The sequence below is a fragment of the Danio rerio genome, chromosome 12 (assembly GCF_049306965.1).
Source record: "Danio rerio strain Tuebingen ecotype United States chromosome 12, GRCz12tu, whole genome shotgun sequence".
In the NCBI taxonomy this organism is placed as follows: domain Eukaryota; kingdom Metazoa; phylum Chordata; class Actinopteri; order Cypriniformes; family Danionidae; genus Danio; species Danio rerio.
Genome location: NC_133187.1, coordinates 31,822,501 through 31,842,798, shown reverse-complemented (window position 1 = coordinate 31,842,798; position 20,298 = coordinate 31,822,501). Strand labels below are relative to the sequence as shown.

General features: G+C 38.4%; 1 protein-coding gene across 1 annotated transcript in view; it reads left to right on the top strand.

The window, feature by feature from the left end:
* The first annotated feature begins 86 nt into the window (after nucleotides 1–86).
* The window catches only part of atrnl1b (attractin-like 1b), a 172,790-nt gene continuing 152,578 nt past the window's right edge, over nucleotides 87–20,298 (top strand). The window contains exon 1 of the mRNA XM_692563.11: nucleotides 87–1,219. Coding sequence (XP_697655.5) covers nucleotides 984–1,219 — 236 coding nt within the window. The 5' untranslated portion in view covers nucleotides 87–983. The remainder of the gene's footprint in view (nucleotides 1,220–20,298) is intronic.

The following is a 20,298-nucleotide window of genomic DNA, read 5'->3' as shown; positions in this document are numbered from 1 at the left end:
TTGCAACGGATATTACATGGACGCACACAGTGGCCTCTGTCTCTTTAAATTTGCCCCTTTCCCATTGCGCATGCGCGCCCGTCTCCGTGTTGAGTTTGCTCCAACCTGAGGAGCAGCCAAGCCAACGCGAGCTGCTCGTACTATGGGAGCTTAAACGGTGGTCGAGGGGGCCAAATTTCACACACTGACGGGTTTTAAGCGCACCGGGACGAAGAGGATATACACTCACAAAAAGCGTGAACACTTTCGACACAGAGTTTGCCACGCTGAGCCTGAAAAACAACGAAAAAAATATGCGGATAACGGATAGTTCCTCAGGTTTTCCAAATCTCTCATCGCAACGGACAACAGCAGAAACAACATCCATGTTACCGACTGCTGCGGTTGTAAAGGATGCCTTTTACCCAGAAACCTTCTCTGTTTAGCGCTTTTCCCCCGTGGCATATGACCATTTAGCCACGAAAAGCTCACGGTTTAACGGCTTTAAAGCACACCAGCAGAGTATCTGGACAGCCAGCTGAATGTTTACGCTTTAAAATGGCTGCGGACGGGATCAGAATAAGACCGTTGAACAATATGATGCTTTAAAGCTGGAAATATTCCATCACCTGAGTTATGGTAATGATCTGGGAGACAAGATTCTTTTCGGTGTTATGGGGAATTATTTTCCAGCCCTGTAACTGCAGGAGGTAACGTAGGAAATTCCTGCCCTTGTTCAGAAACACAATGAGGCGAGACAGATGATTTAATATGCCTGTGTTTTTGCTGATTTTATCATATCGCACTCGGATCTGGAGGCTTTCCGTTAAACGATCGCCGAGATTTCAGGAAACGATTACTGATATTTAAGGAATATTCATGATTTATAAGTAAACGGATCCCCCTACTGTTATAATTGAAACAATCTGGGCACCAGTAGAAAGGCCCTGAGATATTGATACTCGGTTCAACAACAACAACAGCAGCAGCAGCATCCCTGAACCATGAATGCTGGGAAGAGGATGCTCAGACCTGAGCTGTGTCTGGTCAGACAGAGACTGCAAGGCATGCAGAGATATTTATGGCTCTTTGTGATGTTCTCCTTGGTGCTGATATCAGACTGCTCTCCCTCTAAACCCTGCGAGAAGAACTGTCTGTCAGGCAGGTGTGTGAACGGATCTTGTGTATGTGACCGTGGATGGGTTGGTGACCAGTGTCAGCACTGCCAAGGAAGGTTCAAGTGAGTATTATTAAGACATTTATGGGCATTGCATTATGTCATTGATCATGTGCATGCTTTTTGTTGTTGTGTTATTGAAATGTAAACATTTGTTATTGTGGAATAACAATTATGAAACAAAAGTGCCTTAAAAATAAGTATTCTAATAAAATATTCCAGATTTTTTTATTAATCTGGGAAATTTGTGTTTCTTAACTTGAAAATCACTTTTCACATATGTGGACCATCTGGATAAAAACTGAAATGAGGGGCATTTGTTCTTGACTGGTCTCTCTCTTTTAGATTATTTTCATATGGCTGAAAACCTAGATTTCTTTTCCACGTTGAAGTCTTTTTTTGATATACGCCTGTTAAATCCCGTAGGTCCTGACATAGTTTGGTTAAATTAAAAGTTTTGCACTTTTAGCAGACAGAAATAAATTTTGCGATACATTTAAGCCTTCTATAAACTATGTTCAAGATTGTTATCTGGTGGTTTACTTGCCATGATTTTACTTTAATAGGCATGGGCTGGTATAAGATTCTGACAACATGATAACCTTGGATAAATGTTCTACGGTTTTACAGTATTGTGATTACTGCTCTTAAATATATTCTTTTAAAGGTCTGGCCCTGGGTAAAAAAAAATAAACCTTTTTATCCCCTTTGAAGACAATATATATTATTTTGAGAAACTTTTAAAATATCTTGGAGCAGAAAACATGTCAAGCTAAATAATTCAAATGAATCATGAACTTATGTTGTCTATTATTTTTGAAAACACAGATTTTATTACAATTTAAACCGCATCTTTGGATATCTTTTCTCCTGGATATACTGTTGCCTTAAAAAACTTAAAACAAAATGTAAAAAAAACCCTTACATATACCGTAGGATTGGTAAAGCAGAATATTTTGCCGGTTTTAAAACTTTGACTTATCCAAACTGCGGTATATCTTAAAAACGGTTATCGTCCCATGCCTTATTTACACGTTGATATATTGTATTATTAAGTAATTGTGGCTCAGTGATGAAACAATCTAGTTTTGTTCTGCATCTAATTAATTATACTAAACTGATTTAAAAATCGGCGACGCAGTGGCGCAGTAGGGAGTGCTGTCGCCTCACAGCAAGAAGGTCGCTGGTTCGAGCCCTGGCTGGGTCAGTTGACGTTTCTATGTGGAGTTTGCATGTTCTCCCTGCTTTCGCGTGGGTTTTCTCTGGGTGCTCTTGTTTCCCCAACAGTACAAAGATATGCGGTTTAGGTGAATTGGGTAAGCTAAAATTGTATATAGTGTATAAGTGTAAATGAGTGTATGTGGATGTTTCCCAGAGATGGGTTGTGGCTGGAAGGGCATCCGCTGCATAAAAACTTGCTGGATAAGTTGGCTGGTCATTCCGCTGTGGCGACCCATGATTAATAAAGGGACTAAGCCGAACAGAAAATGAATGAATGATCTAGAAATCTTATTAAATGCAAGTGTTTGCTTTCCAATAACTACTTTGAAACTAAGTGATCGTAATATTGGTGAAATTGATACATTGTCATTCATTGTAACCAATATGTAAAAATGTAACTTTTATCTTTACTTAAGCAATTATATATTTCACACAGTTAAAGGCAAAATTATCAGCCCCCCTGTGAAGTTTTGTATTATTTTCCAAATATTTCCAAAGTGTTGTTAAGTAGGGCTGTGCCATTTGGGGAAATATCTAATTGTAAAAATAAAAATAAAATAAATATTTATTTTTTGTCAGATATTGGGATTTTGATTTGATTTGCGATTTAATTTTGTAGTTAAGCTTCAGCTCAATAATCTGTATTGTAGCTTTTTACACCTAAAATGCAGTGAGTGTTGTTAGTTTAAAAAATGAACTGAAAAGATATTAACTTCAGCTATTATTTAACTTTGTTTTTAATATTCATAATTTAAACACAAATTTTTCTCTAGAGCAAGCAGTAAGCTCAAATAAAATGACCTTACCTTTCTGTAAACAAGTTCAACTCAAATTAGGAAGATAATGTAGCTTATTATAAAAACAAAAAACTAATAACTATAAAAATACAGAACACTCGGGAAACTAAAATGACTAATAAAGTGGCAGATTGAGAATGTTTGATTGGGCAGAATGAAATTATGCTCACTCAATTGGCTAGTAAGACTGTCAGACGGCAGTCACACATTTGCTCTGGGTTGGGGAAATGAAATAATACATATTGCAGCTTCTTGCGATTAGCTAATAGCTATTTGATTTCGAATCACACTGCCCTACTGTTTAGAGTTTACAAGAGGATTGGCTTTTTTGCCGTATTTGCTATTATATTTGTCATCTATCTTTGTTTTTAATTTATCTGGAAAAATAGCAGTTTTAGGTCAATATTATTAGGCTGAAACAGCACTTGGGAAATATTTAAACTAATTAAAATTTCACAGGAGGGCTAATCATTTTGACTTCAAAGGTATGTTTTAAATTATAAGGATATTCTTGCTGACAAATAGGTAAAATGTAAAGGTCTAAAGATTAATTAATTAATTAATTAATTCATTCATTCATTTTCTTTTCGGCTTATGGGTCGCCTCGCCACAATGAAATGAAGTGCCAACTTATCCAGCATATGTTCTACGCAGCAGATGCACTTCCAGCTGCAACACATCTCTGGGAAACATCCATATACACTCATTCACACCCATACACCACAGGCCATTTAGCCTACCCAATTTACCTGTACTGCATGTCTTTGGACTGTGGGGGAAACCAGGGCACCAGAAGAAAACTCGCGCAAACGCGAGGAGAACATGCAAACGCCACACAGAAACACCAACTGACCCAGCCGAGGCTTGAACCAGCGACCTTCTTGCTGTGAGGTGATAGCACTGCGCCACTGCGTTGCCTGGTCTAAAGTTTTAAAATGACAATTTATTAGCATTTGGATTCACTGTGATCTTTAAAAAATGTATTTTAATGTAACCAAATGATTTGGGGTGTTAATACACATGGCACAATATTTTTGGTATAAGCTTGTTACACTAAATGACATTTTCGAGGGCATCTTCTTTAAAACAACTTTTAAAACAAATTTACTTTGAAAGAAGTTCAATTAAACTGGGCACGTTCTTGTAATACACATGAAAAATATTTATTCAATGTTTCAAACCCCTTTGTGTCTTTTATCCTACATATGAATGTTTTTCAAATAATGATGTGATTAAGGTTTTGAAACATTTACTATACTGTCATTCATTATTTATTCTCTGCCTTTGTCTTCACAACGCATGTCAAAGGTACTGTGGGGTAGATATGATTTAGGTTTAAACAATCATAGTTTGACAGCAGAATGATAAATGAAACTCTTGAACAAAGCTCCTGCACCGTTTCTTAAAATAGCACCCCATTCTCATCTGGTACAACAAAGATCTCCCTCTTTCTTAGAAGCAGCTGAAAGGATGCTATTGGCATGTGTGAGTGATGTCATTTAAACTAAATTTAATACTGATACAGACCTGTATAACAAAGGTTGCAGCAAAATATGCTTCATGAAAGGAAGTGGTCTCTGATGATGTTTTTAATATTTTCCCTTATTGTTGGGCTTGCTAGTCCAGCTGACTGGGGATTACCTAGTTATCTGACAATGTCGTGATGCCCATTAGATGCTGCATCACAAGATGCATGGTCCAACAACAAAGGCTGTCACCTTGACAAATAGCAGTTTGTTGTTTTAAAAGACCTGCTAAGTGGATACATGGTATATACCCAATGCCTGGTGCAGTGCTCTATTGTTTTGGTCACGGCTTGTTTGTGCAGGTGTTGTTTATGTGGAGGCAGAATTATTAATGATTTGTGTTAGGTTTCATGCTCATAAGAAATAGTCACCTTGCACGCATAGTGTGGACTCGTTTGTGTTTTGTTAAAATGTAGCTAGGAAACAGAATGAAGGTAATTTTTAATTTTCTAGTCTCAATCATGTTATCCCTATATAAATCAGTCACATTTCATTTATTATCTAAATTAAAAGGTGCATTAAATATGATCATTGAACAAAGTTGGCATTGTTCTTTGTAGTTGGTTGGAAATAAATGGCAAGTTGCTTTTTAAATAGTAACATCACATTTTTAAAAATGATTGCTTTGAAAATTCCTTAAGCAGAAACTTCATGATGCTGCCTAAGTAGTGGTTTTGCTCAGAGATGTGTTGGCTTTCTGTGGCTTGCAAAGTGAACGTAAAATCCTTTGAACAAAGTTAGCCTTGTTTTTGCAATGCCAGTTATCAGTATTTAGCCTATGGCATGTAAATTTCAAATAAAGCAAACGTTGTTAAAAATTAGTGCTTTGTAAATTTCAGTAACTTTAAAAGCAGTAACTTTGTGAAGTTGCATATAGTGGTTTCACTCAGAGATGCGTCAGCTTTCTGTGGTTTGCTTTGGCAATGCCATGTCATGATGTAACTTCCGGGGGTTATTTTTAAACTGTTTGGACTGAAGAAGATTAAAACATTTTTTAGTAGTTTAAATTAATGCTTAAAGCTGTAATTGTTCTTTTTCTTTATATTCAAGTTTTTTTAATCTTATATATCACCAGATCACAACAGAAGTCATTTAAGTTTTCTTACAGATCTACTGTATACTTAGTTTTTCTCTATTAAACAAACAAAATAGCCTTTTGCTGCTTATCTCATATACATGATGGCATGTAATTTCCGTTTACATTGCACTTTTAGTTTGTATTTTCTCACAGTGGAGTTCCGCTCAGATTTGTCCACCAGTGGACAAAGGGTCTGTCAGCAAATCGCACATCGACCAGATGAAAATCAGAAACAATATCTGGAGCCTGGCGAAAATCTAAATCCTGATTTTAGATGTGCGGTGCTTCTTGGTGTGACCCGCGTCATGTGACATTATCGCAATGCGCATTAAACAAGTTTGACTGACTTCTAACAGATGCATGTATGTTGCAACAGATGCATTTGTGCTGATTCTTTGATGTTATAGGCTACTTGATACATCAGACTTTTAATCGCCCATCTGATATAGGAAGAATACAAAATTTAACTAACGTAAAGGAATTATATTTCCATAACATTACTAGTGCATATAAATATAACTTGTTGCTCTAACTCTCCCAATAATTTGTCTTTGTTGACATTAAAATGCCTGCTTTATAATGTAATTGCTTTGCTTTAGTGCAATATATTCATGAAGTGAGTGTATTTAGTAGGTCAACAAAGCTGATTATTTGAACAAAAATACATCATTAACTGTGACCTGATGCTTTTATTATTAAAGAAAGACTTTTTTTTTTTAGTTGTTTATTTTGATCATATAAAATTTTAAATAACTTTATAAGGTTAGGATGTAAACACTTAGGTTTTTTCTTTCATGCTTCCTTTATATAAATGACAGAGATCATCGTTTTTTAATGTAAAAATGTAACATGGAATTAAGATGTGATTACGTTTTCACTGCAAAACAACACAAGAAATGACACAAGTACTGCCAAGAAATTTTAAGAAGAGACTTGCCAAGGACTGTCCATGAGCTGATATAAGAGATCTGCTGACAAATCTATTGGATTTTTTGACAACTCTGTATTATGAAATGTTGTATAGAAACAAAACGTTTAGCTGATGCATGTCTAAGTTAAGGTGGTTCATTCTGGTGTGGTGACTTCTGATGAATCAGGGACTAAGTTGAAGAAAAATAATTGAACGAATGAATGTCTAAGTTAACTTAATAACATTTATTTAGCATATCTAGGTATTGTACCTGCCATTACCTGTTTACTTTTTCTTTTATTAGTATGTTTTCTGTTTTTTAATCTTTCTCTCTAGTTCACTTGATTTTGCCCAGTTCTTTGACATGCCTTTTAAAAAATGCAAATGTTACATTATTGTCGCTATTAAATGGATAATCACCCAAAAATTTAATTTCGCTCACTCAAATTTCACTTATTTTACTCAGTCAGGGTTGTTTCTTCTTCATTAAAACTTTATATTTTTAGTTGAAAATTGATCACTATTTAAATGAATCTCATTGGCTGTTGGTGTTTTTGAGAGTAAAACATACCAGTGGCTCCTGACAATATGTTGAGTTCTTATGAAGTGAGATGATCTGTCTGTGCAAGAAACTGAACATTATTTATAACCCACAGCCCTGGCAAACAGTACTATTTTCAAAATAGTCTGTAGTGTGAGCTTGTAGTCTTTTTTTATGTTGGGTGCAACATCTAAAATTTACAATTTTGCTGAACAGTACACATATTCGCCTTTGCCACTGTAAACAAACAGTGTAAGCTCACTCACTCATTCACTATCATGCGGTAAGAAACTTGAATGCCAGTCTTTTTTACATTTATTTTATTTTCAAAGTGCCAGTAGCCAATGACACATTTTAATTGAAAAGTCTTTTTTTTTACGCTCTACTGAAGAAAAAAGTCACATGTAAAACCCAAAGGTTAAGGTAACTCAAACCATTTGAGGAAACCAATTGCAACCAATTGAGCTTAATCCATTTGTGTAAACGAAGCAGTTTGAGCACTGTAAAACCCAATAAATGAAGAGAACACAAGCCAACTGAGTACTGTAAAACCCAATGAGGAATTTAAGGAAACCTATTTCAACAAACCATTTCAGTAAAAAAAAAAAATATCTAAATGAGTACTGTTAACTTACTCCATTTACGTTTCAGGAATGAGGTTTTTAATTAACTCATTACCTACAACACTGAGTTCAAAACTCTTTTCTAATGAGTAGAATTGTTTTTCAGTAAATTGAGTTAACTACACTCATTTCATTTGATAAAGTTGACTGTTGAGTTTTTCAGTGTACATCTATGTATATGATGGCCTGAAGGTGAGAAATAAGTAAAATGTACATTTTAGAGGAAATGATCTCTTTAATATTAGTGAAGATGCATGCATAATAATTAGCAATACATAATAATTGGCAAAATTTCCACCGTTTCACCACAGGAAATGTCAGTTTTCCAAACATATGCCAACTGGCCTTGTGCAAACATCTTTTTAAAATATGTGAACGCTTTTCAGAAATCATGTGTGCTCTACAGTGCTGAAGAGTTGTTGGTGATCTGGTTTGGTATTTGGGTTAAGCCAGGCCAGTCGACATGATCTGTGCTCTATTTTTAGACTGATCTTTATGGATGACTATCTAAAGTGCAACGTAAGCCACAACATCTTCTTCAAACAAGCCTAACATTTAGCTTAGCTTGGATAATTGGCAGTGTACGCTTATAAAGTGATCAAGACGTTTTATTCAAGTTTAAAATTTTTGCTTTTTCATTTCACATGGTCTTCGGAAGGCTACTCATCACCCTTTTATTTGAAGCTCTGTATGAGAGAAAAAATATTTATCATCACAAGAATATTTTTAGGTTTTTTATCAATATTCCTGTATTAGCTTTTCAAATGAGATTCTTTGTTCGAGTTAAAACAAATGACCATTTCCAATCCAGCTAATGTGCTAAAATGGTAAATCCAGGTCAAGTAGAGGTGATTCTACTGGAGGCTGCATGCAGTCTATTTAAAATCTGCTTCGCTTCCAAGCAAGCGTAGATTCAGTCATTTTTAATGCTGACAGCTCAGTCAATCGCCCACTGTGTGGATGCGTCCGCTGTATCACACTTCAACCAAACATCCTGGAGAAAAAAAAGAGTGTTTGAATCCTATCAAATGGCGCTTTAAAGGGTCACGAAACACCAAAACACATTTTTTGAGCTGTTGACAGTCGTATATGTGTCCCACACTGCTAAAAACACTATTAGGACACCTATATTTCACTAAAAAGTGTAAATTGGTTGTTTTTGCGTTATTTCAAGCAAATTTGTACTTCCTGTTTGAAACGAATTTTTGAAGCTGCGTCACGGCCATGACATAATAGCGTGTATTCCAGCGTGCAGACTGGACGTCTGTGCCAGAGTGAGTCTTATTACGTCTTACAGTGTGATGCATTAATGCATGAGTAAGGCTTGGGTCAAACCAATCAGTGCGCTCTATTGTGCAACTTCATTAATATTCATTATTGTCACCGTGTTTACACCACAAAGACGCCACGTTGTGTTGGCAAAACAAGCGTGAAGTGTTGCTTTTATAGTTTGCTGCTGTTAAGTTTCGTTTTCATTTTCTCTCTGTGAGAGCTCAGCTGGATCACGTGTGGATGAACAGTGTACGCGACGCTCGACAACAATAACTTACGTGTCTAAGGAGGATTATTGTTTACCTGAGAGCTGTTCTCATCTGCAAACGCTGAAATCTGGATTTGCTTGTAGTATTCTCTTCATAAAGACGCGGCTCTAGTTGCTGGTGATTGTTCTGTCTCTACAGATTTGGTAAGTGAGCGACCAGTGCTCTTTGTTTATTCAGTTTGTTCGTATCGAATTAAGTTAACTATTGCACTGAGTGCAGAAATGTTAGCACCGCATTTTGTGACCGGAATAACACACGCGGCTTTCTGACGCTACCTGCCGTGTGCATCTAAGTTTCCGGGAAATGCAGAGTTTTTTTTTCTCTTATTCGCCGTGCGGTATCAAACATTGCATGAAAAATACACGCTTGCAGCAGTTCCTCGAATCAAATATCTCGTTTGTCGCGAGAGGCATGAATGAATTCCCTGAATGAAAGAGCCAAACTGCAGTTAAAGTCCACCATTTAATAATTTGGCAAATAATTCGACTACAGATGTCCATGTAGGTTAAACACCATCACTTTCTCCTGTCTGTGTGTGTGTGTATTTTGACTCTGAAACTCGCGCGTGCACAAATAGACACTCCCACACCATCCCACTTTAGTTCCACTTTAGCTGGAACGCCCACTTTTCTGACTTTTTCCAAAGTAGAGGTGTGAAAACACCCTGCTGAAACGAGGGGGTTTCATGGCCCTTTAACTTTAAAATCCCCATCACCAGTAAAAGTGTTGCAGTTCACATCTCACAGCTGTTAACGGAGTCACTTTCTCAAGTCCTAGTGAATAGGTCTTACTGTTGTATATTTGATTTTGCTTGCTCAGTCTGAGGTATTCTTGATCGAATTGTAAGTCTAATGCAGTAAAATGACTTTTTAATAGGCATTTGCTGGAGCAGTTCACTAAGTGAAGTTTATTCATAAACCAATTTCGAGAGGATCACGTGCTTATGATTTATCACGTCCAGTCTCGCATTTGCTAATCACTAATCTTCCAATCATATGAGCCCTAAGGCACCATAAATAGTCTAAGTTTCCAGTTCACTTTATCTTCGTTTGGAAGAAGCAGCTTCACCGTAGCTAGCTCCGTTGAAGAACCAACTCTAAACCAGCATGGACAACTAAAGCAGCAACAAGCTACAATCTTCAGGATCTTCATTTGGAAGAACGCTCTGCTCTGCTCATCAACTACAAAAGCTACAAGTGCTACAAGCTACAAAAGCTTCAAGCTACAATCTACAATATACAATCTAAAAGCTTCAATCTACAAGCTACAATATACAAGCTACAGCAACAACAACAACAACTACTATTGCTACCATTTCAAACAACTACAACTCCAACAATTTAATCAACAGCTTAAACAACAACACCAAAACCTTCCACTTCAAAGAGCCTCCACAACGCATCTGCTGTGTCTTCAACCTTATTTCCCAGCAAGATATAAGCCAAACTCCAAAGCTATTGCAATAAAACGGAACCCTCACCTTCTCCTAGCAGTACACATGCTATCCATCGTTTAACAGATTGTTTGCTGGAATGTGTTCAGCAGAGCAGCAGCTCCAGCCACAAACAATGTTGAATTTGATCAACAAAATGGCCGCCAGGCTTTTTGCACCTTTTGCATGGCCTGACTGAAACTCCTTAAGCCAATAGCTGTAAAGATAAGCGTCTCCATCCAATGAGCTAAAAGACTGGAGATGGTCCCGCCCTCTCTCTTGACTCTGTTGCAAAGACCTTATGAATGAATAGGCCAGACACGCTTGTAAATTTATTTAAAAAAAAAAAAAAAAAAAAAAAAAAAAAAAAAAAAAAAAAAAAAAAATTCCATTTGACATTTAACTTCTGAAAAAAAAAAAAAAAAAAAAAAAAAAAAAAAAAAAAAAAAAAAAAAAAAAAAAAAAAAAATTTATTACCCAACCAGTAAATATTAACAAGCTATTGAAAAACATTATGCCATCAAGCACAGAAGTCCAATTGTAATACGCCAGCGACTCATGTGTTGATTTACAAGCGTCATATAAGATTATATAGCAAGTCAGTCGGATGTGAAAACGGCAAAGAAACAAACTTCCCACTTGACTGTTATAAATACAAATTTAAACTTCACTATCACTTCACATGCTCAGTCTTCAAGGGGTACCAGTTTTCCAGGACCACCAGACTAGCCATATCCCATGTCCTCAGCTCTCCATTCATCTGTCATCCCGTTAGGAGACGAACACCCACCCCTACCATCCTTGCACATCGTATCAATGAAGTCATCGGACCATGCATTATCAAAAGCGCTTCCATTTACAGCCGCCCATGCCCTTATTAGGATGCCTCGCATGGATATAAACTAAAACAATTTTCATGTCTGCCATACTTGTATTATTTTGCAAAGATTTAATTTCTGATTCTCTTTGTTTTTTCTATTTTAGAGATCATGACTGCTGGCTCCAGAAGCTGACCCTCATCCAACCTATTACACTCCACATCCTCTTCACAAAGGATACATTCCATTTTTCACTTTATCCAATCTGTCCTAACCTGCAGTCTGCAACCTCCGAACCTGAAACCGTCGATTATCTTATTAAAAAGAAATCGACAACAACTTCATGATTGGAACTCCAAGGCTCCTCCTTTTAATATCTCGCGCATTAGCCCCATTGGTGTCGCTACTCAAAAATGTTCTGGCAAAAACGCCTTGTAGTCGACCTTTCGTCCCAACACAATTGCTCCTTTCCTAGCATTAACAGCACTATTCCATTGGACGAATATTTACTTAACTACTACGACATTGATCAAGAGATCTCTCTCATAAAGATAGCCAGTCGTAACACCTGGCTAGCCAAAGAAGACATTTCCCCTACCTTTAAAATCATGCCAATCCACCCAGACTTCTGGCACCTTTTGGCATTTATTGGAGAAATCAATTCTATTTTTCGGATGCAAAAGCAGCCCAAAAAAATATTTGACATAATGTCAGAAGCTTTATGCTGGATTCTGTCTAATATTTACGAAATACCATACCTCATTCACCTTCTAGACGATTTTCTTATTTCCCCCCCGTCATCTCCTCCAGCCAAACACCTAGCGATCACCCAGCAGGTTTTCGCTGATCTCGGAAGGACCCAGTACTTCAATCGAATTTCTGGGTATTAATCTAGACTCGCATAAATTCCAAGCATCCCTTCCTAAAGAGAAAATCAATCGAATAATTTCTCTATCCCAAAATTTTCCTTGAAAAACAGATGTGCACACAACGAGAACTCCTACCAATTCTCGGCCATCTAAATTTCGCTATGCGCATTATTCCTTTCATTTCCCACCTCCATCAATTATCCACCACAGTTCATGGTTTAGAAGAAACAATTTTTCTCTCCAAACCCAGTCGCGATGAACTTTGCTTATGGATCTCTTTCCTTAAGCAATGGAACGGCTGTTCCTTTTTCTACAGCGACTTGATTGCATCCCCTATTGACATCAACACATACACAGACGCTGCCCCTCCAATAGGTTACAGTGGCTAATATAAAGGACACTGGTTTGTCTCAACATGGCCAACCCAATTGTAATTCCATTCCAAAGACCAATGTTTTTCAGCCCTCTTCAAATTCTACCCTATCATCGCAGCAGCCATCCTGTGGGGGGACGAATGGTCTACATCTAGCATTCTCTTTCACTGCGATAACGAAGCTACAGTGCATTGCATTAACAAAGGACGCTCCCACTCCCAATCGCTTATGCCATCTTTAAGACACCTTATCTGGATATCTGCAAAAAAAAAAAAAAAAAAAAAAAAAAAAAAAAAAAAAAAAAAAAAAAAAAAAAAAAAAAAAAAAACAATTTATCATGATTGCTGAACATGTACCTGGTTGCAAAAACCAAATCGCTGACTCTCTCTCTCTCTCATTTCTCTTTGCAGATATTCTGGCAACTAGCCCCGGAAGCAGACCCTCACCCAACGCCGGTCCCTCCTTATTCAGTAACGATATTTCCATAAACCACCCACTTCATAATCTTCATCAAACTTCTCTATCTCTTATCCTACAAGCAATAGCTCCCAGAACCCTCAATGCCTACCTCACAGCATGGAATTCGTTCAAACAATTCCATACCATGCTAGACAACCCATTACACTCAAAATCCTTACCTCATGCATCTACACCCTCTGTAAAGGTTACATTTCCTCCCATACAGCCCGCACCTTAGATGCTATGTTCAATCTAGCATTTTTGGGGGGTTTCTTAAATGTTCTGAATTAACAGTTACATCCAAATTTAACCCTCTACTCCACCCCACCATCTCAGATCTAGCTTTGCAAGACAGGGAAACTATCTCTTTCCTTATCAAACAAAGCAAAACAGATTAATTCCAGAGAGGACACTCTATCCTCATTTTCAATATTCCTTCACCTACACGCCCATTCCAAACCCTCTTAGCCTAGAAAATCTCAAGAGGCTAACCCACTGGCCCCGCTTTTTACTGATGACGCTAACCGTCCAGTATCTCGATTCTGGTTTCAAAAACACCTTAAAGAAATCTTTCGCCTATCAGGTTTTTTCCCAGAGCCCTTTTCCAGCCACTCATTCAGGATTGGCGCAGCCACTACAACGGGCTCTCACACCATCAGATCCAGACCCTTGGTCGCTGGTCTTCTGAAGTTTTCAAATCTTATATACGTCTCAGTAAATACCACCTCAAGAAAGCCCAACAGGCTTTAACCAACCCCCAAGCACCTCCTCACACGGCTCCAACTCAAAAAGGTGTCTAACAGAGCCTCGACTCTCGCAAGAGTCATCCAAACCAAACCCCGCAGAAGCCCAATTGTCCACCCATGGCACCCTTACATGTTTGCCAAGGACTCCCTCAAGGGCCATTGCAGTTAGCATCTTCTGCAATCACCAATAGCTATTTACAGATGCAGACGTTTGTATCCACATGTTCTTTGCGCATTTACTGCGTTTGTACATATGTATTATATTTGTGCTTGTTCCCTTCTTCCAACTTTTCCAAATCTTTTATCCTTATAACCCTACTTTTCAGCCTCTCGTTCCTTTCTTCTCTACACTCCACTCCCAACTAATCTATTTTACACTCTACCTCTAATGATCTTGTTTCTACTGTCTAGACTCTTCAGACACCCGAAGGGGCCCCCTTGAGCTCCAACTCTCGCAGGATTCGGCCATAGCGGCCACAGTCCTTTCTTCTTCACGATGTTACCTATTCTTTTTCCGCCTAGACTCTTTCTCCAAGCTCCAAACCCCGCAGGGGTCCGCTCAAGCTAAAACTTCTTCACTCTACTTCAACTACCTCTCTTCTCCTTATGACTCACCCTCTAGCTCTGACCCCCACAGGGGTCGCTCCGAGCCCCAATCTCTCGCAAGAGTTATCCAAATCCTCTTTCCCACTCACTGATATCTATCTCCTCCTATCCGCAATCTACCCTCAAGCTCTGACCTCCACAAAGGTCGCTCAGAGCTCCAACTCTCACAAGAGTTACTCTCTTCCACTCACTGCTACCTATCTCCCCCTATCTACACTCTACCCCCAAGCTCTGACCTCCACAGAGGTCGCTTCAAGCTCCAACTCTCACAAGAGTTACTCTCTTCCACTCATTGCTCCTCCCAGCTACACTCTACCCTCAAGCTCAAACCTCCGCAGAGGTCACTCCTATCTACACCCTACCCTCAAGCTCAAACCTCCGCAGAGGTCACTCCTATCTACACCCTACCTTCAAGCTCAAACCTCCGCAGAGGTCGCTCCTAGCTACACTCTACCCTCAAGCTCAAACCTCCGCAGAGGTCACTCCTATCTACACTCTACCCTCAAGCTCAAACCTCCGCAGAGGTCACTCCTATCTACACCCTACCCTCAAGCTCAAACCTCCGCAGAGGTCACTCCTATCTACACCCTACCTTCAAGCTCAAACCTCCGCAGAGGTCGCTCCTATCTACACCCTACCCTCAAGCTCAAACCTCCGCAGAGGTCACTCCTATCTACACCCTACCTTCAAGCTCAAACCTCCGCAGAGGTCGCTCCTATCTACTCTCTACCCTCAAGCTCTAACCTCCGCAGAGGTCACTCCTATCTACACCCTATCCTCAAGCTCAAACCTCCGCAGAGGTCACTCCTATCTACACCCTACTTTCAAGCTCAAACCTCCGCAGAGGTCGCTCCTATCTACTCCCTACCCTCAAGCTCTAACCTCCGCAGAGGTCACTCCTATCTACACCCTATCCTCAAGCTCAAACCTCCGCAGAGGTCACTCCTATCTACACCCTACCTTCAAGCTCAAACCTCCGCAGAGGTCGCTCCTATCTACACCCTACCTTCAAGCTCAAAACCTCCGCAGAGGTCGCTCCTATCTACACCCTACCTTCAAGCTCAAACCTCCGCAGAGGTCGCTCCTATCTACTCCCTACCCTCAAGCTCTAACCTCCGCAGAGGTCACTCCTATCTACACCCTACCCTCAAGCTCTAACCTCCGCAGAGGCTGCTCTAAACTCAAACTCTCACAAAGCTCCATCTTTCGTAAGAGCTACTCTCCTCCACTCTCTGCTCCATACCTTCACTCTACTCTGGCCCCCGCAGGGGTCACTTAGAGCTCCAACTCCCACAAGATTCACTCAAAGTTCTCTTTCACTGCTTCAAACCACCTATTCTCCCCTTCTTCTTAACCCCGAAAACCATGACCCCCGCAGGGGTTCCTTCAAACTCTAACTCCAGCAAGAGTTATTAGAATCCTCTTTTCACCCTTATTAATCCTATCTAATTAATGCCCATGCATTTAACCTCTTTTCTTCTATTATATCCAGCAGCCGGATATAGCTCTAAATTTCCTGCCTTTTGGGGGGTTTTTTCTTCGAATACGCGGCTGCTGTCCCGAGCGATTAATTCTGCATTTTGGGGAGTTCTGAGATCCACCGAGCTCAGGCTCCCTTCTTGCTCTGCCAACGGGAGGAAGCCCCGGGCTCGAGGAGCCCTTGAGCTCGGGGCTCTCTCCCGGGACAGCATGCCAAATAAGCTTTGTAAATCATCAGCTAAGTGTGAACTCTTGAAGTGAAGTTTATTCATAAACCAATTTCGAGAGGATCACGTGCTTATGATTTATCACGTCCAGTCTCGCATTTGCTAATCACTAATCTTCCAATCATATGAGCCCTAAGGCACCATAAATAGTCTAAGTTTCCAGTTCACTTTATCTTCGTTTGGAAGAAACCCCCCTCCTCCCCTATTCTCCTCCTTTACCTGTAATTGGGCGGCACGGCGGTCCAGTGGTTAGCACTGTGAACCACACAGCAAGAATACTGCCGGTCCTAGTTCGATAGGACCGGTGAGTGTTTCTGTGGGGAGTTTGTATGTCCTTCCCGTGTCCGCGTGGGTTTTCCCCGGGCTCTCCGGTTTCCTCCCACCATCCAAAGACATTCAACATACTTAACAATCAAGCTGGTCTAATTCCTTACGTTCCCTTAGCTACAGCGGCAGGGGAGTTCTGAGATCCACCGAGCTCAGGCTCCCTTCTTGCTCTGCCAACGGGAGGAAGCCCCGGGCTCGAGGAGCCCTTGAGCTCGGGGCTCTCTCCCGGGACAGCATGCCAAATAAGCTTTGTAAATCATCAGCTAAGTGTGAACTCTTGAAATGACATTGCTGTTAGTTCACATTCTAAATAGGTGTTTACATCTTTCTTCTCATATTTATGTTTTGCTTTGTTTTTACAAAGGCTATACTCCAATTAATCTCATGTTAATGTTACAGAATTGTGAATTCTAATAGGTGTTAAAATGTTTAATCGCATCTCTTATATAGTTAGAATATAATCCATGAGCTTTGGTCAGCATAGTGTTGTATATCTTTCTCACCATCATCTAATACCCATATGTCTTTTGTTTGATCAAGTCATATCATTTACTGCTGATTGTGACAAGCAGCTATAGTATTATGCATTTCCACAAAAGACAGCAATGTTTTGGTTAGTAGGTGGAGAGTAGGGTGGGCTTTGTGGCTGTCTGAATGCATTTGAATACATTATCATGCTTTTACATTGTGAAAGCAATTGGATGTGATTCGTTTCAACAATGGTATCTCTCAATTGGTTGAAGTAGACAAACTGAAATTGTTTAAGTTTCTTGTATCCACTTAGATTAAGTATAACCACTTTATGATCAGATTGATAAACTACATCTTAATATGAAACTAAACATTATTCTTTGATCAAAACAACAACCTATCTCATGGCAGAATCTTAAAGAAAGCAGGAGTTTTGTAAAAAAAAAATTAAACAAATAAAAAAAGTTTCTTAATTTAGATTTTTTTTTTTTTTTTTTAATTTTATGATGAACCTTTAGCACGGGATGGACCCCAGTTTGAAAACCTTTTTCCAAGTAAATGCAATGGCTTTAAGTGCTTAAAAAGGGATGCTTGGATCGATTGACCGAAGATTGGTATCGGCCAATCGTATGTTGATCGTATTCGAGTGCTATCGCCTCACAGCAAGAAGGTCGCTGTTTAATTGTTTTATTTATTATTTTCTGGAAAGCTGCTTCTGAACATGACATGTCCACACTAAATGGTTAAAAGAGACATGTTTAAGGTATTATATGCAACATCCTTCATTTATTCTCTTTGGTAAGGAGAGACATCCACTTTAGTATCAAATATGCTTTATGCATTATAAATCTTGAAGAATTGGTACTCCGTTTCGGCCGATCACCATGACAAGGAAAAAATCTTGATCGGAGCATACCTAGTGCATAATTATGGGCAAGGTCAGATTGAATCTGTGGACATAGTTAACTATTTTTGCACAAGCTTTTGTAAACCAAATTCAGATTTATTCAGAATAATTTGAGGAGTGTAGTATTTAAACACTTACAAATCAAATCTAATTAGATTGGTAAACAAAGAATGTCTCTCATATATTATATTTATTAAAAGATGAGAAAATATTACTTCATAAACTGTTTTTTAAATAAATCATATATACTTAATAAAATTACTGAAATTAATTTAAAAAAGAATAAATACAGATTTACATACACTGACTCAAGTAAATAAATGGATTTAATGATGGGCAAAAAAAATCTGGAAATTCTCATATCGAGCTTTTCTGGTTTCTCTGATAAGTACTTTTTTTAATTTTTTTTTATTATGCACTAAGTAAGACATGCCCAAAATCCAGACGTGCGGTTTAACCTATAAGCAAATCTTTTTATAATAGACTGGTGGGTTAAACCTCATCCTGCACTGCCTTTTGATTAAGTATATTAGAATAAAATTGTCTATAGTAATGAGTAATGTTAATTAAGGGAACACGTTAATGTGTATTGTATAAAGCACATCACATGTATATGACTTTCTTGTAAATCTTTAATCTTTATCTTCAGTCACATTCAGCATGGGATTTAACTGGTTAATTTATAGAATAATTCACCATTTTCTTGCTTAGAAGTTCTGTTTAAATATTAATAAAATCAGTCATGGTGCACATACCATGCACATAGAGTCCTGGGGTCTTATTTATTAATGTGGTGTACACACAAAACAGTGGTGGAAATGTGCTTACACCACTTACCATGCAAACGTTCATCTCTAACAATCAAACTTGGCAGAATGTGCGCAGCTATAAGTAAATTCAAAGGAAACATATTTAAATATTGACCACTTTAAATCACATGAGCTATACTCCATTTATGAATAGATATATTTTTTCTTCTGGTGTACATTCACTTTTATCAAGCTTTCTCTGCAAATTTTATAAATATTTAGTTAGACTCTACTTAAGGTTGTACAGTCTTTTGAAAAATGAGCAAGCTCGAATTGTTCAGCAGTCCTCCTAACCTTGTGTCCCTTCCGTCTGTACATGAAAATGTCAATAGTTGCAGTACAAATTGGCATAGAACTAACTTAACTATTAAATAGAAAATTATGACTGAATTTTACTTAGCCTTGTCATTCCAAACATAGGCTTTCATTTCACCACTGAACATAAATAAAGTCTTTTGAAAAGGTCTTTGAATTGAGAGTCAGTCCACTCAATGTTTTTTTTTAAAGAGATCAAGGAGAAATTCGTATTGAATGTTGTTTGTTTTGTGCCTCAAGTAGGTATGATTTAGCTTTTGTTTATGAGCTTCTATTGAACAAATTTTGAATGGACTTTTTTGATGCATCAGAGTTTTTGGGTGAATGAACTTTCATTGCAGATTGGATTTAACAAAAAGTAGCTATTTTCTTTTCTTATTTTGCTAAGATCTTTTTCGGCTTAATAATAAAGAAACTTTGCTTCTGTATCATGGCTGCAGCATGCTAAATGAGAAAATGTGAGTTTTTAGAACACTGTGTAACTACAGAAGGTTAAGCTTTAAAGGGCACCTTATTTACCCCTTTTTTAATATTTAAGATCAGTCTTTTGTGTCTCCATAAGGTGTCTGTAGTTTCAGCTCAAAACACCCATGAGAATATTTATTATATCTTCCAAAATATTCAGATTTTCTGCTCTGAACACAATGTAGCCGTTTTTGTTGCCTGTGCCTTTAATGTTAGTTCCCTCCGCCCACCATTCTCACGTGCCAGTCAGAGTGGGCCACATCAGATAAACAGCACAGTGACAGACATGAAGGAAGCAGATCTTGCGTAACGTTTGTGAGAAATGCCACAGTAAGAACTTTCCCAATGATTATTTGATGTAATTGTTGTGAGTTGCTAATATGAGTCACACACATTGTCATTACAAAGTTCATGCGCGCACACACTGGCAAACACACAGCAGAAACACTCGCAGGAAGCATGTTTAAATATGCATTGTTTTTGAACGGGAAATGTGACAGGATATTTGTTAATATCTACTGCTGTATGGATGTCGGTTATGATAATGTAGAAAATAAACCTGATTTAATGTCCACAAACTGGGATTAAAGCATCTTCTTTT